The sequence below is a fragment of the Ixodes scapularis genome, unplaced genomic scaffold (assembly GCF_016920785.2).
Source record: "Ixodes scapularis isolate PalLabHiFi unplaced genomic scaffold, ASM1692078v2 PGA_scaffold6__148_contigs__length_123643588, whole genome shotgun sequence".
Taxonomy (NCBI): Eukaryota; Metazoa; Arthropoda; class Arachnida; order Ixodida; family Ixodidae; genus Ixodes; species Ixodes scapularis.
In genome coordinates, this window is record NW_024609881.1 from 105,700,285 (window position 1) to 105,724,248 (window position 23,964).

Sequence of the window (23,964 nt, forward strand, 5' to 3'; positions counted from 1 at the left end):
CTATACCACAGATGCTGCCCCTCATGGACACTTGCACCGACGAGTTCCTGGAAGTTCTTGACTCTCTGCACGAACAGGAAAAGGCTTTCGAAATAAGGGAGGTATTCCAGAAGCTTTCATTGGACGTGATTGTGCGGTCGGCCTTCGGGGTGCAATCGAACGTTCAGAAGAATCCAGGAACGACGGGCATGAACGCGATCGTGAAGATGATTCTGGACGGCCTCAACGAATTCCGCACGGGCTGGATGGAGTTTTTTGTTGGTAAGCACAGGAAAAGTTTTTTTTTTTTTTTTTTTGCTTTTGGGACAGAAGGCGTTTATGGACAGCGTTATATAAAATCGCATTGTGCTTGGGTTTGACGAAAAGCCAGGCAGGCCAAGGCCACATAAAGCACAAATATCCGTAGCCGTCAATGCACAATCATATAAAAGTTTACAGAGCGTATAGAAGCATGCTTAGTCAAAATTAATCATAGCCGATTGGTGGCCGAGCGGGGTAGCGATATTCCCCGATATTATTGTGAGCGCCGCCATTTTCGTGCTTGTGCAGAGCAGACGCAACTGCCGATTGTTATGTTTCAAAAGTGCGGCTTCCTCAGCATTAGATCCTTTGTTGGAAAGCATATGTCATAATGCTTTTCTGTGTCGCGAATTGTTTTAACTTTTGTGGAGGACAGTAAGCCGTTTCCTGGCAATTCAGATAAAGATTCAGATAACTGGCAACCATGAATTCAAGCCTCAAGATGAGCAAGTGTCGTTACTCTGCAGCGTAGCTTATTTAGAGGCTCTAGCACACACCAGCTCGAAGCACGTGGAGTAAGAGCTCTCGCTGCAGAACCCAGAGATCCTCGGTTCAATCCCCTCCCCTTTCTATTTCGATCTGGATGAGCATCGTACCGGCGTGCGGCCTTGTATCACTGCTTTGTGGTGCACGCAAAAGACCCCAGGCTGCCGGTTGTACTCCACTGGCTAAATTCTCTTCTACTGGCGCGTTTACACTTGCCGATTCGTCGGCGGTTCCGCGCAGGCCGAATGTGAATTTTGGATCCGCGTAGCTAAATGGACTCGCCGCTGCCGTAAAATCTGGACCTGGGTTCCTGACTTATCCAGGTTTTCCTCGAGTGACGAGTCCATTTCGTTACCTGGCTTCAAAATCCACTTTCCGCCGGCGCGCAATTACCCGCGAAACCGCAAGTGTTAGACGTGCGATACAGCTGAGACACCGAACGCCCATTGGGGCTAACTAACATCCGACTGTACAAACATAAGCAGAATAGAATTACAAAATTAAAAGTAATTAATCGTACGTAATTAAAGTAACCGAAATTTATCAAGCACCGTAGCGAGAATCGAACCACGTTCCCCGAATCCGACAGCCTTGCTCGGCACAACTTGGAGAAGGCGAAAAAGAGAGCAAACAACCAGAATAAGTATAACTCAAGGGATCGTGTGGTAGCAGGTGGCTGTCGGCGCGAGCACGAATGTTGCGAATGTTTAAAAGTATAATTCTCCACGTCGTTTCACTACGTTACGGGTCTTGAATAAATTGAAACGTTTCTTGATCATCATAGACCACGTAAAGCATTTGGTAACCAAACAACAAACCGTAAAACACGCACATGGCATGCTAGACAGATTGTGCGCTCCTCGTGTTTATTAGAATTCTTAAGACAGTTTAAATATTTTCGTGGTCAGTCAAAGTTGGGCGCCCATGATCGTTAAGCGCCGTTCACACTCTTGCGACCGAGTAAGACCGAGAGAGACTAGACCGGTTTTTAAGCCTTTTGCGACTTCTTAGGACCGGATGCGCTGCAACGGAGCTGGTCTTAAGAGATCGCAAGAAGCTTAAAAACCGGTCTGGTCTCTCTCAGTTTTACTCGGTTGCAAGAGTGTGAACCGGCCTTTACTATGAGCCAGATCTTAATTTATTTTTTTAGCTTTATTTCTCGACATGCTTACCTTTAAAAAATATTAACTTCACCAGCCTCGCTGAAAAATGGCATTCAAAGTATAGCTTCAATCAACCGCATCTAATTATGATATTTCGTGCTTTGCAGCTTGTTTTCCAGAATTTTCTTTGGTATGGAAGCTGGTTTTGATGTGGAGACAACGTTTTATGAAATTACCCGTGGACAAAATGTATAATTGCATTATGCCGATCATTGATATACGCCGGTCTAACCCCGAGGCAAGTTTTCGTTCCTGGCTTTTCGTGACATTAACGTTTTAACGCGGAATGTGCTGATGGGCAAGATTTCACGCGAAAGATGTAACGCTCGAATGTGGCGAAAAACGGTTACACGCTGGCGAAAACGGCACAAAGCCCACACGGCCCATAACAAACAATGCAAAAACTTTCGAAGAAATGACATTTTCGTCATTATTAATCATGCGTACTCTTAATAAGGCGTAAATAATTGTACTACCCGAAATTTACCAAGTGCCTCAGTGGGAATTGAGCCCCGGGCCGTGCGACCCGCAGACTTTGCTCGGCGTAACCGTGAAATGGAAGGGAGGGCAAGCGACAGGACTGCGACTGCGTTTACACGGGTGCGACCTTACCGATCAAAGATAAAAAATTTGACTTCTGTGATTGGGTAGAAGAAGATCAAGCAGAGGGATTTTTGTTTTGTTTGATAGGCGCGCATATGTGAGCGCAGTATATTTCCGGGTCGGCGCAATTAGCTTCGGAATGATGAAGCTTCACTTCCCACGTTATCGCACGATGTCACAGTGCGGGTCATTCATAACGCACCAACGTACAGCTCAGCGGGCGTATGACGTCATGTTTATGCATAGAATGGCTTAACAGTCACAATAAAACGAACACCCATTGATGTATCTGTGCTTGACTTTCAAGCTGTCCAACCGATATTTTATCGGTTCGGTTTCTGTTCGGGTTCACGGCTTTCGTTTCAGTTTCGGTTCAGTTCAGGGCAGCACCGGTTTGAACCGGTTTGAACCGCTAAATTGAGAGTGCATTTTTCGCGTTGTTTTAGAAATAGACACTATTTCATCTGTGAAACGGCAAACTATATAGCTTTTTATCATTCGTTCAACTCACATTTATTTTCGGGTACCAAAAATAGAAAATTACGTTATTTAATTTTGACAAAACAGTAAAAAAAAAAACTAGATTAACAATTAACAAACAAAACTTCGCGTTTATACGACTCAACATCTATTTGTTTACCTATGTTGCATATATTTTACTCGAATCGAAAGGCAATCAGTCTGGGAGGTCAAGTAAAATACCCGTGATTGTACAACTTTGCGGTACAGTATTGAAATTCGATTCCTTGTTGTGCTCTTGAACTTAGAAATTAATTACACTGCACGGGCACGTCCTCGCCATATATATCGTGAAATCTCGTTAACGAAATATGTTTCGCAATATATTTATTGACGACGTAACTGACTTAAAAGCAATAATATTTTCAAAGACACAGGAAAGCAAGTTTTAGGACAAGCCCTTTCATTCCACCGCTTATACACAACATGAGCGTCTCTCACAACGCTTCTTTTCTTGACTAAAATTGTTGACCCACAGCAGCGTAATGCAGGTGAAGAAACATGCAAAAAAAAAGTGATCGATAGTCCTCACTCTAATCTATATGCACCTTTGTACTCAAATCGAATCTGGTCTAAAATACCACGTGCCCATGGGGACATTTTCGACATAGCTTGGCGTTTGAGTTTTGTTCTTGTCAAGACGCCGGTCAATTCAATGTGCAAATAATAATCACCTTTTCTAATTGGTTATTTCTTGTTAAATAGAACAAAGTAGTATTTCATACTGTACTCGACATTGCAGCTACTTAACTGGTCACTTCCTGACGGTCTGCGCGCGGAGTCGTCATAGTTCCACCACGCCCTCCTGTCTACTTTGTTCTTGTCAGCCTATAGACACATAAAATTGTTGTTCGTGACAGAAAAACGGGAATACCAAACTCCTATATGTTTGAGAAGTTAAATATCTGTCAGGAAACGCATACTTAATTACATACATACTCATGAGCCCTTACCTGAAACGCCGAACAATGGCGAAAAATCTTAACTTGTGTACGCTCTATTTTTGGCAAGATTCGATCCGAATACGCAGTTTCGTATAGATTGGAAAGAACAATTTCAATCCCTCTTTCCTGCATAATGATTCGCCTGCATCACGGTGCTGATTGTAAAAACTTTTGGTTCGGATAACGAGCGTTGTGATTGCCACTCAGCGTTTTTATAAAAGGTTGACTCCAAGTGCTTGTCCTAAAACTTTCGTGACATTTTGAAAATATTATTGCGGTTTGCTCAGTTACGTCGTCATTTTATAGCTTGTGGAACATATCGCGTAAACTAGATTTTAGAATATATATAGCGAGGAAGTGCCCATTCCATGATTTTATGCACTGTAATTAATTTCTAAGTTCAAGAGCACAACGAGGATTCAACTTTTAATACTGCGAAGCGAGTATTTAAGGCGACCTAGCTGCCAGGTTGACAACCTTTTGATTCGGGTAAAATATATGCGACTAAGGTAAACAAATGCAGGCTGAGTCGTATGAACACGTTGTTTTGTATGTTAATCTTGCATTTCTTTGCTGTTTCGTTTAAATTTTAAAAAAAATTCTTATTTTTGGTACCTGAAAATAAAAGTGGATTGTACGAATGATAAAAAGCTACAAAGTTTCTCGTTTCACGGTTGAAATAGTGCCTTATCGCCAAAACAACTCAGAAAATGTATTCGCAATTTTGCTATTCAAACCGATTCGAACCGGTTTTAACAGTTATTTTTTCTCCCCGAAATTGAACTGGAACTGAACCGAAAGCCGTGAACCCGAACCGAACCGTTCAAAATTTCGGTTCGACGCTCTGATGGTGACAGCCCCTCTCTGTGTTTACATTAGGCTCGTCGGCAAGACCTGTTGCAGCTAATGCTGAATGCTGAGGCTGTAAACGTCCACCAGCTCACGGTTGGCAACGACGGCGAGGCACCTAAGTGTGAGTTATCTTGTTATACAAGTAATTATGTGCATGTTCAGGCAGTTGTAAGTTAGTCAGCCCCAGTGATCTTCTGCTGCCTCCGCTGTGGAGGACAAATTTTAGCCAGTGCAGTACGATCACTAGCCCGGGTTCTTTAAAGTTCATCACGCAATAGTAATATAGGAACGCAGGCCGGTTCGATGCTCACCAAATTGACATTGGTAAGGGCGGGGATTGAGTCCGGGACCCTTGGGTTCTGAAGTGCGAACTTTCGTCACTCTTACTCCTAACTGTGATGCTTTAACACACCCGGCCACAGAAACACTATTTCATTTAGTCCTTGAGTTATAGAAAGTGAATACCGATATAAAGCTGCAGGCACAGAAAGGCCAACGTGAACTATATATCTGCGACTTTAGAGATATGACAGGCGTCATTCCAAAGCAGTGTACAGTCGGGGTTGTCGGGACGAACTACTTCTTTTGAGCGCAATTGTAGAAAGTTAAAATTGCAATTCCTCTGCTGCATATCGGGCATTGGTAAGGGATTAAAACTTTCGCTACTAAAAGAAGACACAAATGACATGTTTCTAACAAAAAAAAAACGTGTTTCTACACCGCATATACTCTTCGTGAATAACCTGGTAAATTTTATGGAGATTTTGCATGCTCCAAATTGTGCCGGTTTGGTGAACTTATCAATAACCCGCCAGTGCATATACAGGTATTTTTAGGTAATACCAATTGGAAGAGAACCTTCGTGTAATCTCGAAGTATATCTCTTGACATACGAGCTGTCCTTGTTTCGCAGCCGCTGAATCTTCGATGAGCGCTCGGAAGCATCGGTGCCTGTCCAACGCTGAGGTTCAAGCCAACGCGGTGCTGTTCCTAGTCGCTGGGTAAGATGCCACAGATAGCGTTATGTGAAACTAATGTTTATCAAGATTTTGTTTTCTTTTTTTTTTTTGTAGCAATTACGCGAATTTAATCGGCAATTGCATCGTCTGTACACCACGCATTGCGACGCAATCGCCGGCTAATAATGCTACGTAGCTACAGTCCCCCGCCTTGAGGGGCACGAGCAAGGAGGAGATCAGAGGAGGAAAGTGCTGGTCTGACATTAGCCTTTGGCAGGACTGCGCCTGTCTATCCGCGCGCGTTGAAGCATCTGCAGCGTTGGTGTCGCTCAGAAACTAGTCGACCCCTATGGCCTGCGTCTAAAGGCCCATTCACACACTTGCGTTTGCTTAGAACCGGGTTCTTGTGACCTCTTACGACAAAAAAACACGGTCACGCTGGCGCCATCTATAAAGTGATTCTGGAACTGGATTTTACTCGAACGAAGGTTTCGCGGTATTGCGAGATCAAATGTACATCTCAGCTGAGATAAACGGTAGGGCCAAGAAACGGACTAAACAATTAACGGAAACCACAAGTGTTCCATGACTCCCCGATATGCGCCGCCAGCATGTCGTTTCGCCATAAGAAATTTTAAGAAGTTTTAAGCCTTTATCTTTCTTCACACCGGTCCTGAGCCTTCTTAACGAGCATGTGCCTTCTTCACATGGCGCCTTCCCGGCGAATTAACGTCCTTTTGATGACTGAACTGAGTGTGGCGCTAACGCGAAAAATTTAAGCGCGCACCATGTTGATTCTTTTCTCCGTGTGGGAAATCGGCACATTAGTAAACCCGGTGGCCTCTGCTCGTGGCCTCTGCGCTCCGCTTTCAACCTCCATTTAAATCATGAATGACACTTTGTGAACTTTTATGATTTCATCGTAAGTATATTAGACGTCGACGCGTTTGAAATCGTAGTGCGTTAAGCGCGAATGTAATAAAATGTCTGCTATCTTTCAACCTCTCACAGTTTTGTTGCTCACGAAACTAGAGATCGCAAAGAACTAATTGCGGGCCTATCAGCTGGTCTAGTGGCCTGCATAACAGCTATACAACTGCTCTTGGTCACAGTCAGATAAGCCTGTCCTCGTCGCCTACCATTCAACCAGCATCTAGGCTTTGCAAATTGTTCGCAGAGTTTTCTTTCCTGTATCGAGGTTGACGTTTACCGCCATTATTACAGAAAAAAACGATTTTATTACATTTTGTACGAGAAAAAACTCTGAAGTTTACTTTTTCTTCTCTTGTAACGGAGCTGTAGTAGTTGACTCGACGAATGTGATATGACGTCACGACCCCTCTGAATAGTTATGAACTTAAAATCGGTTACGTTTGTTTACGGCCAGTTGTGATCCAATATTCAAATTCAAGCAACAACAAAGAATCAAGAGAAGGCCGCTCCGACCTTGTTTCTGCTGGAAAGTATTTCAGATTCCCTTTGAACTAACAATACATCAGAGTGTCTCTGAACATGGTGGTTTTTCCTTCCACTGCGAAGGCTACGAATGATTGAGCACACGTATATTAGAACAACTAGTTTCACATCTTTCAAACCCAGAATAATGAAACACACAAGTCATTTTGACACCAATTTCTTTAGTAAACTCTGGTTTAGTACAATGATTTATAGAGAATGAAACGTCGATCTGGTTTCGGCCCAGCTGCGTTTTGCACTGGGCTCTGTAGAACCGCATGAGCTGTATAGTGGGTTACAACAAAACTTTAAACTCAAGCTTCAAAGGTGTTTTTGTAGCCCACTATACAACTCAGGATCATGTTTGTGGTGCGCTGATGGGTGTCTGCATAAAGCCAGCGATATTTTGGTTTATCTAGATGCTACGTTTCTACTCACCATAATATCAAACTTTGTACTATGTCCACATTTCGAACGTTACGGAAGGTCTTTGACTTGTGTCCCTTTCCCTGACTCAGTTTTGAGACGACGAGCACGGCTTTGACGTTCACGACTTACCTGCTGGCAAAGTTCCAAGACGTCCAAGACAGACTGAGAAGCGAAATAAGTGACGTATTGGAGAGAGACGTAATTATTATTACTTTTTTATGATTACTTTAAACCAGATTACTATGTACTCTCTAACTTTGCAGAAAAGAAAAACAATTAGTCACTAAATTTACAAAAATAAAGCCTCCCAAATTTGATACTTAAAAAACGGCAGTGTAACGCGCTGCATACAATAATTCGACTTCAATTTCCTCTACTGTATTACCTTTTTTAACGTGGATGTTCAGATTCTCTCAACGTAATGCTGATGAATACGTGTCAACTTTCGAGTAAGTAGCCTCAGAAGGCTACTTACTCGAAGTAGCTTTCTGAACATTGTAGACCTTTGTTGGCTGTTAATTGGCACAAATAAAGGCATTATAATGATGATGATGATGAAGCATAAAATGACACATCTTTATCAAATTCGACATGATTTTGATAAAAAGTGTATAATTGTTTTGCTTGTTCATTGAGTTGACAGATACACTACAGACGGCTGACGCAATGCGGAGCGCAAGTTTGTCTGCTTCTTTTGCAGGGGTTGTGTTGACGTCACAACGCCGAGCTCTCATTGGTTCTCAATAAAAAATAGGGGGTAGACCTCAAGGCAGCTTGCTTTGAGGTCTCCTCACTATCCTTCAATTAGAACCAATCAGAGCTCGGCATCGTTCTGACGTCACAACTCCTGCGTAAGAAGCAGACGACTTGCTGTTCGCATATGTTCAATTTCTGTAGACTATGAGAACTAAAAAGGGTTCTAGCCATTTTCTCATTCTTGAGGAAAATTGTCAGATCTCTTGAGAACCTTTGAAAACTGCTAACTTTCTCAACTTGAGAGCGGGTTTGCAATTTTTAAATTATAGCGCACTCTGAATCAATTATGTACAAAGAATAAAGATTATTGTTTCGTCACAAATCACCAACAAAAGTTCAATTTCCCCAAACTCTGAAGAGGTATAACAAGAAGCAATCATCTGGGAATTTTTAAATTTCGAAATAAATATAGTTTTACATTGCTCATAACAAAACAAACTAATATTGTAGGCCCTCTAAAAAACGATTGATGTTACTTAGATTTTTATACATCAGCATTTTAAGGATGGCGCTGTTTACAGAGCTCTTACAAAAGAGTGTACTCATGCTGCAAATGTCAGGGATTGTAAGAGTCTGTCACCTTAGTATACCGTAAACTGCAACATTGCGAACCGTGTAATTTTGGACGTAAATTGATGTTCCAGGGAAGGTTCAACTACGACAACGTATTCAGCATGCGTTATTTAGACCAAGTAATCACCGAATCCTTTAGGTTCTATCCACCACTCACCGGGTAAAGTAAACTTGTTTACCTGAAACGTGCGGCCTCAAAGCTATCTTGTAAGAGCTTAGTGCTTGACCGAGGGGAACCCGAAAAGTAATCGGAATGAATTTTTGGAGGGCGGCCTGTTTATAGTACGGGCTTACGCCGCTAGCGGCGCTCAGCGGCAACCCTTCCAAGTCAGTTTGCCGACTGGCGTCATCTGTTAAAGTTCTAGCGGCATGTTGTCATATTTCACTAGGAGCTTCAAAATCATTTCTCGTTTTTTGCAATATCTGATTTGCAGGAACAGCGTGCGGCCGTGAAATTTTGTTCTCTTTTAAGGAGAACGACGGCGGAAATTTTTTTATTGCTTCAAACAGCTTACAAAGAATATGAAATATATGAAGAAAACGCACGTCTACAAGTGGTTTTCTCGTTTGAGGGCGGGTGAATTAGTAATCGGCGACCAACCTCGCTCAGAGCCACTCTCAAACTTCTCAACAATGCAAATATCAAGAAAATTCTGACATTCCTCACTTCGACTTTGTTCCTCTTTGTGAAACTGTTAATTGGGTGTTTTACCTGGGAGTTTTGCGACAATGTGAGGCAGAAACGCCCCGATTTGTGGGAAAGGTGGGAGTGGTGGCTTCATCACGGTGATGCCCCAGCACGCACTGCCCTGTCAGTGCAACACTTTTTGAACAAAAATGGCATGAAAGCACCCCCCCCCCCTCCCCCCAATTCAGCGGACCTCGCCCCTAGTGATTTCTTTTTTTCTGTTCCCTCGTATGAGAAGAGATCCTGGAAGAGAACCTTTTTTGCGGATGTGGATGGTCCTTCAAATCAGGCATTGCAAAAAACGAGAAATGATTTTGAACCGCTTGGTAAAAAAATTCACACCATGCCACTAAAGTTTTAGCAGACGACGCCGGACGGCAAACTGCCTCGGAAAAGCTGCCACTAAGAGCTACTAGTGGCGGAAGTTGGTACTACGAATCGCACGCTTTGCAGAAATTCATTCCAGTTACTTACGGATCCCCATTTATAGTGACTTCGATTTTGTTATTTGACTTTTCCCGCTAATTGCGGAGTTTTTTTCGGGTTTTTTATTGCTTTGGTTGATTTTGCTATTTCTCAGGACTGGGGCCAAGAATTAACGTTGTAAATGGAGATATAGGGACACTGAAAGTGTATGGATATGGTATAGTATGTATCTGGTGTATTTTATTCGTTTTACTCTATTTTTTTACTAGAAGGGTATTCTTTCTAATTTTATAGACTGCCCCTCTGATTCAGGAACAAAAAAGTGGTTTAGTACGGTGACAAGAAAGTGCATTATATTAAGTTAGAATTCATATTAGTCTCACCATTAGAAGTGGGCAAAAACAGGATTTTAAACATCTGTAGATTTTGTACTGCCAACGCCTCTGTGCGAAATAAGACAAAAATAATCAAACGATGGGAGGTTAAATATATATTAGATAAAACAAAAAGGTGTGAAAATTAAATGTTTTTTTTTTTTGCAACAGACATTTAGCATTTCGGCGAAAAGGGAAAATATAATTTTTTTTAATTAACGTTAAAGGAAGTTGTCACATATGGAGCTTGTTTGTTAAATTGGTGATATTGGTGATATAAGTTATTTTTTGCAGCAAAACGAGTGATCGTGTCATACCACATGACCAATATAAAATTAATCTTAAAAACTTTTATTCACAAAAAACCTGCAATTCACTTATATATTTGACGGCAATAGTAGTGTGGAGAGTGTGGGGTTTTTCGCCGAAGGATTCTCCACACAAGTGGAGAATCCTTCGGCAGACGTGCTGCTGCATCATTCTTGTTCTCTATAAATACCATAAACAAGGTTTAGGCGCTTTATTTTGGCAACAAAGTTCTCGACGATTCACACATGTCTGCTTCCTTTTGTGTGTTAGATTCATCACGAGGACCTCTCATCAGGAATACGAATACAATGGGCTTAAGATTCCCGCTGGAATGAATATACTGATTCCCCCGTTCCAAATTCAACGGGATCCAAACTTGTGGAGCGAGCCCGAGAAGTTCGATCCGGAGAGGTAAGCGCATAAAGTTCCGACTTACTTATTTGAAGACATGCTAATCGATATCGCAAGCGCGAATACCAGTTGTCAAGTGAGGCTCGCGCGCAGTTGCACCCTTCACATTTTACATAAACACTACCGCTATTAGGCTTTCAGGCAAGTGTGAAAAGTTGTGATCGCACACAGACTCAGTCTGATGTCATGCCTGATTTAAATCACCCTCCGAGCGGCGTACAAAGATGGAAAAAGATCGGTTTTATTTTTTTCTAGAGTTTCGCGACAGTTAGAAACCTTCGACGTTTATAAATACTTGACAGGAAATTGGCGAAATCATAGAGAAAACCAGAGTGTTTGACTGACTCAAATAACATTAAATGATTATCTATTTTAAGTCTTATTATTTTCCTTTAACGTTTCAATTATTTCCTTCCTCTCTTCGTGGATCTTAAGAGTAATAAATATTTACCAATTAAATCTCTACTTGTGGGATATTTATTTTGGCGGCAATGAAGGCGAAGCAATGAGCATCCGTCCTTTCGAGCTCCTCGGGAGCCACTCAAAGCTAGGTGCGAGCACTTTTCACTTCCGGAACGACACGAAAAGTGACATATATCACCTCAGAAACGTTGGCTGGGAACGAATGTTGTTTTCAACTGAAAGCTTATTTTGTATTGTCTTATTTTTTTTTTTTTTTTTGTTGGAGGCTTTCTTTTTGTTTATATTTCTTTTTCACCTTCATCTTCTTCTCGTTATTGTTTCACTTTAATATATCACTGACACGATGAGAACGGCAGGGGGGCCTTTCAGTTGTCCCTACACTGTCGAGAGCTTCCTATTCCCAATGACGCATCGACGTCCAGTACACCCTCGAACTTACACGCGATATCAAAGCACGCTGAAGGCAACAAGCCGGCGCTGGAGACTGGTCATCGGGAAAAGACGCCCTGTTGTATCCGTCGTGTCGGCGACTATAAATGTGATTTGCGGGTTCTTAAACAACCTGCGTAGCACGGCAGAGAGACACCTAACGTGGCACAGGCTCGGGTAATCCTAGGGGCCTAACTTGGAGCTTGGAGCCAACGTTACGAGAACAACTGAGTTGGGAAACTGCCATTGAGCCTGCTTTCAAAAAGTTCTCTTTCTCTTTCCTCTTTCTCTTTTTTTTTTAGAGCGCAGCTCTTAGGGGCCCGTTCCCGGCTTGAGCGGCGTCGCCGTCGGCGTCGCCGTCGCCGTCGCCGTCGGCGTCGCCGTCGCCGTCACCGTCGGCGTCGGCGTAACCAAGGTCATCCCAAGGTCACGTGACCCCCCAAGGTCACGTGACCCCTCCCAAGGTCATCTCAAGGTCACGTGACCCCACGTGACCCCCTGAAGGTCACGTGACCCCTCGAGGTCACGTGACCCCTTCTAAGGTCATCTCAAGGTCACGTGACCCCAACATGACCCCACGTGACCCTTTGAAGGTCACGTGACCCCTCTGAGGTCACGTGACCCCCGAGGTCACGTGGTCGCCTCCCCAAGGTCACGTGACCCCCGAGGTCACGTGACCCCCAAGGTCACGTGACCCCTTCCAAGGTCAAGGTCACGTGACCCCCAGGTCACGTGACCCCTCTGAGGTTACGTGACCCCTCTGAGGTCACGTGACCCCTCCAGGTCACGTGACCCCCAAGGTCACGTGGGGGTCACCTTTGGGGTCACGTGGCCTTGAGGTCACCCCCAGGTCACGCCTCCCCGAGGTCACGTGACCCCCTCCCCGAAGTCGCGTGACACCCCCCCCGGAGCATATTAAAGAATGAGGGGAGGAGGAGGAGAAGGGGGAGGGGTCTACCCTCCCCTCAGTACCCTTCACTCCTCCTCCTCAAGAGCTGCGCTCCAATTCGGCGTTACAGGGATTTGTAAACGGCTTCCACTTTTTTTTGAAAAAGTCCTTTTCTCTTTTTATTAAACGTCAGTTGTTAGTTCAGCGCTCTATCCTGTCTCCCTTATCTCTCCTTCCTGTCGTATTTGCGCTGTTAATTCAACAATATGATCAACCAACTAGCCCACCAGATGATCGTGATGTTGAAAAAGTGATTTCGATTCGCATTCCAGAACCGAACTAATGACGATCGCAATGCCACCATTTCTCCCGCAGCGGACACACTGCGGGATTTGCGCGTATCGGTGAAGGTCGAGTCGCGCATGGGTCGGTGGCGCCATCTCGCAATGCCGTTTCGAAGTAGCAATATAAATAAACTTTCGTGTTTTGACTGGTCGCTAAAGGGTGGCGCTACGTTGACCACTCGTCCCGCGACTCGCGGAACTGTCCCGCATTGAGGGCTCGTGTCCCGCCCCGAGAAAGTCCCAAATCTACAAAATGTCCCGCATTTCACACTGCCGTAAAATTCACTCCGCAACTCACGGTGCTGCCGAAAAATTGGGCACGGGGAAATACGGAGGTCGCTAGTAATTGTGTGAATCGAAATGGTACGCCATGCTCTATGATCTATCCAAGCATTGCGGGAAGCGACCGTCGTTCTTGCAAGAGGACCGACGCGCATGCGCCGTTGTGCCTCTCCCTTTGGTGGGAAAATATTGTACGAAAACGTTCTCGCCAAAAGTTTAAATATAAAATATTGTAATTATTTTCCAATTATCGTGCCAATGCGAAAGGTGTGCTGTGGATTTATCTTTTTTTTAGTGAAGGCAGCCACACATGCAACGGTCGAAAAAGAACACAATGTTAAAAAGTTCTGCAGCACCATGCCAATGCGAAAAGTTTGCTGTGGATTTCTCTTTTTTTTTTTTTTTTTTTTAGTGAAGGCAGCCACACATGCAACGGTCAAAAAAGAACATAATGATAAAAATTTGTGTAGGACCATGTTGACAGAAGTACGCGTGGACGGGAAACAATAACCGGAAAAAATATTTACTGTTTCTTATTTCCATTTGATGCATTGAGTTCTGGTACAGTCGATTTTTATGTTTTCAACTTCGGCGCATGTCATACCATCCTTGGCATTCAAAATAATATATCACTGGTCGTGAAAATTATTTGAACTTAATTGCTGCAATAAAATTAGCAGGTGTATACACAGTACGGGATAATACATGTGTTAACAGAGCCTTGGTTCGTTGTGTGCGTCTTAATAAATCCCCCCTCCCCCCTCTGCATCGCGTGTCCCGCATTTCACTAGCAGGAAGGTGGTCACCCTAGGTGGCGCTGTTATCGTTTTAGTTTGGTCGCGGTGGACGGGAGCGGTACGGGTTTCAAGGCTGAGTTTCCCAACTTAGTGTTTTAGTAAAGTTGCTTGGAGTTAATACGGTTTCGCTCCAAGGCGTTACTTAGGGGCAAAGTGGTTTTGCCTTGCGTTCTTGTGGCTTTTCACGGGCTCTCCATATCATTGTCGAAGCGTCAGACTTATGCCAAAGATGACACGCATGAACAGCAGAACAAAAAGTGAAGCCCAAATCTAGTTGATTTATACCACTTTAGGTCTAACGTTGCCACACTAAAACAGAACAACCGGAAGTGAAGCCAACCCTGACACTTGTATGGCGTTGTAGGCCCATAAATGCCAAATGAGAGCCAAACTACAAGCAGTAAAATCTAGTGTTGGCACTTTTTGGGGGACTTAGGACCAAGAGACCCAGACTCTGGACAAAGAAGGTTGAGTTTGGCTCAACCTTGTTGCCATTTGGGCTTTTTAAACTCCAAATAGTCCCCCATAAATGAATATTGGACCAAAATAACTGTGCTAGCTTGAAATATACACTTTTTTTTTCCTGCTATTTTTTCTATTTTTTTTACTCGATTTAGATTCAGCGTTGAAAATAAGGGAAACATCAAAACAATGGCCTTTCAAGCCTTTGGCAACGGACCCCGAAACTGTGTGGGAATGCGCTTCGCCAAACTCGAGATGAAACTGACTCTGGCCAAGATGCTGGCAAAGTACAAATTTCTGCTCGACGAAAGACACATCAAGGTTCGTGCAATCTGCAAACGTTGCTTTATTCATTACACTCCTCGAAGATGTAAGGACACATATGGGTATATAAGGAATTGGGCATATATGGCTATGTCCATCCAGATATGGTCTAATTGTGCATATCTAGTCATATCTGCCCAATTCCTTATATATCCATATCTGTATTTTTTTAATATAAGTCCAGACATGGCATTTCTGTAAGGGTTGCGCTATTGCGCTTCCGTCCAACGCGCTACTATGACCTCATGCTGCTGCGGTAGCACTGCTGTCTGCACGGCACATGCGCAGACACTTTTCCCCACTAGAGTATGGTTTCTGCGCAAGCGTAATGTCCACACCTGGTGTGGGCAAACGCCGGCTTGTTTGTAAACAACGCGTTGGCGTAGAATGACCGACAAGATAAAAAAGGAAAAACGCGGAATATGGCGAGCAAGTAGCACCTCATTAGCATCTTATTATCGCACCGCAGCCAATAAAATTCAAGCATCAGCCGGTAAGAACACCCAAGAATCAATCAGGAAGCAAGAAGCGGGAACATAATGAGCCAGCACGCCCTGCGCGTCATAGCTGTCAGTGTTCATGGGGAGCGGAAGTCCGTCTGCTTCTTGCGCGAATAGGTTGCCATGACAACAAAACGCCGAGTTCCGATTGGCTCTGATTAAAGAATAGTGGGTAGACTTCAAGGCAGCTTGCTCTGAAGTCTACCAACTGTCCTTCCAATCGCAGCCAATTAGAACTCGGCTTTCTGGAGTCACCCCGACCCCTGCAAAATGAGCAGACGAACTTGCGCTCCGCATAGCAAACACTCGGAAGAGGACCATCGCCGTGAAGGTGCAATATTGGCACTATTTAATTGGCTTTATCGAATCGTTGCGTCAGCTGCGCAAGTAAAACGGAGTAAAACGATGCTCCTCTGGGCGTTTAAAAGCGTTCCTTAGTTGTGACTATACTGCTGTTACAATAGAGTTAAAACCAAGACGGGCAAAAAAAATTTGAACTGAAAATAAAAAGTAGGAAAATATATTGGTTACGTTGGTTGTTACTGATATTCCTCTTTCTTCCAAAATAGTCAAATAACTCCTCCTTTTACTATGCAAGGTCACATTAAATAAGCGCGTACGAATGATTTTGGAATCAAGTGATTTTTTTTAACCATTTCAGGAAGATCAACTCAAGCTGGGCTCTAGCTTCGTTTTTTCCTATCCCCTTGACGGAGCTTGGTTGAAAGTGGAGAAGATATGAATTTCGAATGACTCTTCGAAAGAACTGTACATAAATAAATTAATCTGGACGTACGCTTTTTGTCGCCACTTTCGTGGTTAGAGCTGCAGTGCATATGACCTGACTTTGATGGCATATCCACCAGGGCCTCTGAACTCGTCAAACACAAAGTTGGGGCCCAAATTGAGGGATCGCACTGATTGACTCATCATGACGACGACTTCGCGCTTTTTTCGCCGACGTGCAATCGGAGCACTCCGCCAACTTTTGGCTCCAAATTTGTGTTTCACGAGGTTAGGGCTCCAGGCGTCCAAAAGTCCGCTCTGTATTAGCCGGAAACCGAAACATCGATATCTGGACGGTTGTAAGATGGAACTTTGGGGATGCGGCGTAGCCACAAAAAGCTGAACTGCGTTACCTTTGTTAGATGAGTGGACGTCGTTGAGACGCTTCTTCATATCCCATCCAGGAGGAAGGGGTCTTAGACGGATACTGAAACCAAATTCTAGAGCTCATCTCTTTGCTTAAACATGAAGCGGGTAAAGGATGGACTTTAGCAATACCAATATTTTGTAGGATAACGCAAGAAAACATATTGTAAACTGAATAAAACGATAACAAAAAAACCATCTTGTAGAGTTCTGTGAAGATTCGATGGAATGACGTGAAGACAGCGTGTTAGTAAGAGTACCGCCATAACGGGGGGTAGGCTCACTCATAGAGATTACTTAGGACTGAACGTAGTACGGAGGTTTTCTGGTGAGTAACAGCAAAGTTGGCCACCATTAGTTTCAGTATCGGGTGGTCTTTCCTGTAACGCTTGCTTGGAGTGTTTTGGGGATTGTGCACGTGCATGCGATGTAAAGTCCACTCTACGAAATGTGTATTTAAACGGGCCGGAATGCTCACCTCCCGCGATGAGGGAATAGCCGCCTTGGTCGACTGCAACGAACTCGATCTCAACGAAGTCAACATAACGACCATCGTTGCTAAAAGGAGACGGCCCGCACGGCCTCTGCAAAGCAGCGTACTTCTAAACAAATCGCTGAGGCGTTTTTGGTGAATGCGGGAGGGATTTGACATCAGGGAAGATGTTCTTGAACTAAAAGGTTGTCAGCAAGATCCACGTAAACACCCGTTCGCACTGGCAGCGGAACCGCACTGGCAACGCGTGCTTGGTATTCGCCTCTGGAACGATATTTTACAACCGATTTTATGAACCGCTGGACCTATAGAAAATCGCAACTCGATGCTGACGTGAGGCTCGGAAGAGAACGATTCGACCGGCATTGAGCTGCTCCCCCAAAAACTGCTCTAACTCGACATGTGTTAGCGTACCGGCATGTCGGAATAAAATGGACATACTAAGAATGGTGTACGTACCATGCTGCCAAAGCAATCTACAGGGTGCCCCAAAAGATATTTACAGGTCTTTTTTTTTTTTTTTCAACGTAAAAATAAACTAGGCATCGCCGAACGCTCATTTTCCACCCAAAGGTAGCGCTAGAGCTCACAACCAGAGGCCAAAATGTCATCCCGATCCGACAGCTTATTCAAAGGTTATAATTGATTTTTTGAAAAGCTCAATGAGAAAATGGCGGCCGACGCAGTTTTCGAATACATGGGGCTCTACTCTTACAAAAATGGCATATCTGGACTTGTATAAAAAAAAATATGGCAGGGTTCTCCCCACGGTGGGCGGCAGTGGCTTTGCCGCCCACCACTCCGACTGGCCGCCCACCGCTCTTCTTTTTTTTTTTTTTTTTGTGCCGCGGGATGACGATGCGATTTTGCTTGCGCACATGGCTGCAGACCGTCGCCGTCGTGCTCAGCAGGTCCGCGCACCGCCACGTTATCGTTCGTTATTGCATCGCTGACTGCCGCCACTGCCACCCTCCTTGAAACAAAGAGCGCGAGCGCTCACCGTGTTTCTTTTTCTTCCTTTTTTTTTTTTTTTTTTTTCTTTCTCTATCTCAGCGGCGCGCCACCGGCAGTGCCCGAGGGGGGGGGGGGGGGGGGGGGGGGAACTGCCGTCGCCGCGCCGCTGAGTTAGAGAAAGAAAAAAAACAAAAATATGAACGAACATCCCTCATAAGCAGTACGTATATTTGACCTCGCAAATACCGCCAAACCTTCGTTCTATTGAAATGCAGTTCCAGGGAACCACATAGATGGCGCCAGCATGTCAGTGTGCTCTCTCGTCATAACAGCTTTTAAAAGGTTTTAAGGCGCTCGGTTCTAAAGGCCCTTTCACACTCTTGCAACCGAGTACGACCGAGAGAGACGAGAGCTGTTAAAACCTCTAAAAATTTCTTAGGACGAGAGAACGCACTGGCATGCTGGCGCCATCTATGCGGTGACCCTGGAACTGTATTTCACAAGAGGGATATTGCGGGATTTCCGAGGTCAAATGTGGGTAATACCTATAAGAAAGGCCCGTTTATAACGTTTACAAAATTTTTCCAGTCAAGAAAGAAAGAATAACGCGTGAGAGAAATAGGGAATATGCCGGACCGCCAAGTTCACACTGCTACCCAGTAGATGGCGCCAGTGTGTCCTCTGTTGCGTTCTAAGAGGTCCTAAGAGGTCGTAAGTGTGTGAGTCGAAGTGTGTGGGGAAACTGAGCGGACGTATATGTAACGTGCCATCAATCACGCCAATGTGTGTAGGTAACGTGACGTCACGTGACGCTACTCTCTCGCCAAATATAGCGTGGAAACTCAATTGGTGTATACGTCACATGACGTCAATTTTTCCTCAAACTTAAGTGGGGAAACAGAATTGGCCTGTATATCTTGTGACGTCAGATCACGTGACATCAATTTCCCCGCTAAATTTAGCGAGAAATGCATGGATGGACGGACGGACGAACGCACTATCAAAATTCTGCGATGGGGGGGGGCAGCGTTAGAAAGCAATGCTTTATAAAAGGCCAAGACTTTCTCACACACATTCGAGCGCTGTTCAATAGTTGCTGCCTCCTGGACTGTAACATTTTTATTCAGTGATAGAACTGGAAGATGTTACTTTCGAATGAATGTTTGGAGTCTTCTCTTTCCTGGAGCATATCTCTTGTCAATATATTCTCTACAAGAGGCGATGCACCTCCGCCGCCGGTGCACCAAAATCTCTGCATGCCGTCGTAGAAGATTGAGGGCGGCTGTTGACGACACCAGCGACGCACTGCATCGGGGACTTCTTCGGACGTGAACCACGTACCCTTCAGTTGTTCCTTTTTTTTTTTTTTTTTTTTTTTTGAGACAACCGGAAGTTTGATGGCGCGAGGTCCGAGCTGTAAGGTGTGTGAGGCCAAACATCTTGGAACTGCAGCTCCTCCAGCGCGGCCTTGGTCTCGTCGACATCCAGTTCTCATTCTTCTACGACGGCATCCAGAGAATGAAACACCGGTGGCGGAAATGCATACCCGCTGGTAAAGGCTACCTTGAACAGTGATATGCACCTGCGAAAGAAGAGGTTCCAAACTTTCATTTGAAAGTAACTTATCAAACCTATCATTGATTAAAAACGTAACAACCTTGGAGGCAAGACGTATCAAACACCCCTCGTACAATTATTCACCAAAGAGAAATAGCACCCTCAAACAAACAATGATTACCTTTTCAACGAACTGACCTTCGGTGAGCCTCCTACTACAAGTTCAACTAGTTGACAAGCTATTTCTCAGGGACTTGCCATTAAATTTTTCCTTCAGCTTGAGCTTGGAACAATCAATGCCTCGGCAAATATTTTGGCGGTGTGAGAGCCCACTCACTGCAATGACGGTAACGCAAAAATGTTAAGAATGTCTACCAGGGTCGGCCTATACACCTTCAAGCGCCCTTCTTAGACGCCCTTATCTATAAGTACGACATCACGTTCTTAGGAAACATGCGAGTAGTGGCCCAAAACAAGCGTTCTATCAGACAAAAACCGTGTTCTAAAAACGAACGGCGACTGAGCATATAGCGAAGTGTCGGGGGTCGTGTTGAAATAAACTTAAAAGCTAAAACAAATTCAAGAGAGGGGCGCGGCGGTGCTTTCTTTTTGATGGCGTCTTGGGCGACCCCGCAGGTCGCCTGCCCGTAGGGCCGGCCTTAGTATCTATCCATCAGCCCGCGCCATGTGTATTGTCAACCTCAGCGCGTGAATATAATAAATGTTCGACTAATATGCAAAATTGGCACCGGATCACGTGGCCGCTTGAGTTGAAAAGGAGAACGCTGCTTATTTTTTCAACTTTTCTGTGACTAATATTGCGAAAAGAAAAACAACATACTCTGTCTCATCCTACGATGGACTAAAGGCCAAAGCCACAGGCCGCCAGGTCTAATCACGTTCCACACTATGACACGCTAAACATTGATTAGGGGTGGACGAATAATGCTCGAAATCCAAAAGCGCCGCATCATTTCTATACCTTCGACGCTGCAAAGAGCCCATGTGTCGTGGCTTTCTTTACGATGAAAAATTATTGAGCCACTCAGGGCTCTTAGATTCGGACCACTGTCCACCCGTGCCCTCATCAGAGATCCGAGACGCGGGCACCGAAACGTGTATCTAAGCGAAATACAGCACAGCTTTTGCCTTTAGTCCATCGTAGAGTGAAACGAAATGTTGTACAGTGTTTTCCAGGCTATCGTCCGCCGACTCTACATGCTTAAAAGTTGAAATTTTAGGCTCTGTGGACTACCTACACGCGCTGACTATACAGGAATTTTGTTTTTTATATCGTTCACTACGACTGGACTTGACGGATTTTGTGAACGAAAGAGCGTGTTATTGATGATTAATGTTTAATACACGCTTCTCTGTGAGCTAAGAAAGCCGTCATTTGTCAAGGTGTGCCGTGTATAAGAATATTTTCGTGTCGACTAAGCACCAGGTGAGGACTATGTACGGCGTGCGGACTATGCACCGGGTGCGGACAATCTGAGCAACAACTTTTATTTTTGACCACAATTTGCCCCTTCGGACGAACTATATCCTGAAAAATACGGTACATAGTCTGTAGCTTATGATCGTAAAGCGATAACCCTGAGCGGCATTTACTAAAAATTTAAAAAAGAACGTTCAGCCTTTCCACTCTCGTGAAGAAGGAAGACCAGCGGAGCTGTACAGTCAATACACTGTGTGCTTCTTCTTCGTCGTCGTTTGTTTCTCACGCTGCTTCCTACTATGAATTCCCACCAACGCGCCCAACTATCCATTCTTCTATTGTAGCTGGATCCTGGAAAGGTTGGCGCCATCTACGATCGACGGCAGAAACCATACTGGTTGTGTGCTTGCCGCCGTCGCTTATAGGTGGCGGTAGCTGTCCAGGTAGGTTTGTGTCGACATACCGGACACGATCCTGGGGAACCTAGGCCTTAACAGCTCCGCAGTAAAATAATTGTTTCATGGCCCCTTTCATACTTAGAGACTGCCGAAAATATATGTTCTGGCACCTATTTCTCGCTGCGGTACAGCTTGAGGTGAAATTAAGTATAGACCTTTTCCACAGGGGCGCCGCCATCTTGAATTGTCGTCACTTCCAGTATGGGCGACGACAAAATAGTAAAACGTTTCAACCTGTAACCAGTAAAAAAATAGAGCGGAGCCAAAACGAGAATGTTTGACGGTTAGGCTCATATCCTAAACGTGTTCTATTGGCGTGGCGACGGCAAAGTAATGTTTTCGCCCATACTGGAAGTGACGACAATTCAAGATGGCGGCGCCCTTGTGGAAAAGGTCTATAGACTACATGCCGAGCGCTCTGCAAACCGGAACAACGCTCGACCTGCTCATGCCCAAACGTTACGCTTCCTTCCTTCGCCATCAAGCCACCTGTGTACAGAAAGCTACAGTGCAGTTCCACTCTAAATACCCTCGGCTGCTCGCCGCCATGGTCGAGCATGGGCGCCAGCCAATCGATGTCACGCGTAATTATGCAAAGCCATGATTTGTCGGTCTTTTGTCCTTCTCTCCCGGTCTCCCTCTGCCCCAGCGATGCGCCGCCATCATTGAGCAAGCGTCCGAAACAATAGCCGCGTACGATTTGCTTTCACCTTCTGAACTGGTGCAGAAAAGTGTAGGGCGGTGTACTTCCGGTCGTATATCTAAATAGACATACCGGAAGTAGCATGCCCTACACTTTTCTGCACCAAGGCAGGAGGTGCAAGTAAGTCGAACGCAGCTAATGAATAGGGCTATTAGTCTTTGAGAGCTTAAGAAACTGCGGGCTTTGCGAGTCCCACACACCTTATATTGCCGCGCGCGCAGCTGGTCAAGTAGGCAGCACGGCCTTGGCCTAACGGTTATCGTGCTTGCCTCCACGCGAAGAGTCAGGGTTCGATTCCTGAGAACGACATGTCTTTTATTTATTATTGCAATTTCGTGCTCTGGCAAATTCAAGAATCATGTTGCTTGTTTGAGGTCCGAAAGTTCTCAGACAAGCAGCATGATTCTTGAATCAGCGCCGAATCTTGCCCCGCAGGGGCAAGATTCGGCGCTGAGAACTTTCGGGGCCGCAGGGGCTGCAGGGGCAAGACTGCAGGGGCAGTCTAGAGTCACTAAATAAAGCTACGCTTTCAGAGTACCGAAACTACCAAACTTCGCGTCTGAAGCGAGTTAGGCGCCACCATCTTGGGTCCGCGCGCAGATGGAGGAGCGACTGTGGCTGAGCCAAGCCGAGCCATAGCCGTCTCCTGCGCCAGCTGCCGCGGCACCAGCTGTGGCAGCGAATCAAAGTCGTATTGTTCGTATCTCGACGTAACACGGAAAACGCGCGTGCTGAGCGACGCGCAGCAAGTAGAGGATAGCTGGACCCAAGATGGTGGCGTTGAAAAAACGCGATGATGATGATAGCGACTCACGTGACTGCCGCTGTCCAGTGATGCCGCAGCGAACCAGAATATTGTTGAACTGTATTGTCGGCAAAATTCCCAAAAAAAGGAATGCGTTAAGGGCCGCCCACACTAGCGAGAAAACGCGCCCGGCGCGCCGATAAATCGGTTAAGCGGGAAGATAAAGGGCGTGTCTCTGCACGCGCTCGTGGCGCTGACTGTGCTTCGGCGCCATTTTGTTACTTGCCGCGATCGGCGTGCCACGCGCGTTTTCTCGCTAGTGTGGGCGGCCCTGTACTCTGAAAGCGTAGCTTTATTTAGCGACTCTAGGGCAGCCTTGCCCCTGCGTATGATCCTGCTGTTACGCCGTCATCGACGCCCGCGACGCTCTACTGTTATCTTCTGTTTTTTTGTTTTTTTCATTCTTGTTTTGGGCATAAGTTTGCCCTATGAAACATTTAGTTCCTTCAGCTACCATCGCCTCATCAATTGTCATTCGTGACAATATTTCTCCTTAGCCAATGAGACAGCGGAATGACCATATACGGAGCGCGAACTCGTCTGCAACCAGAACTCGGCGTTCTGACGTCACCGTAATCCCTGCGCAAGAAGCAGACGAACTTGCGCCCCGCATTAGAACACGTCCCGCGTTTTTCTAATTGTCAGGGGACTATGCCTTCCTTTTCTCGCCCTGACTCGGCGTATGAAACCAGAATGAAAAGCAA

The 23,964-nt window shown here is 45.1% G+C and overlaps 1 protein-coding gene across 1 annotated transcript; it reads left to right on the top strand.

The window, feature by feature from the left end:
* Nucleotides 1–11: 11 nt before the first annotated feature.
* Nucleotides 12–16,480, top strand: LOC8023610 (cytochrome P450 3A9-like). Its single transcript, XM_042294422.1, has 9 exons — nucleotides 12–261; nucleotides 2,057–2,187; nucleotides 4,895–4,988; nucleotides 5,781–5,868; nucleotides 7,800–7,908; nucleotides 9,111–9,199; nucleotides 11,107–11,247; nucleotides 15,029–15,194; nucleotides 16,359–16,480. The coding sequence occupies exons 1-9, from the start codon at nucleotides 12–14 to the stop codon at nucleotides 16,437–16,439; spliced, it is 1,149 nt and encodes a 382-aa protein (XP_042150356.1). The 3' UTR covers nucleotides 16,440–16,480.
* Nucleotides 16,481–23,964: the final 7,484 nt, after the last annotated feature.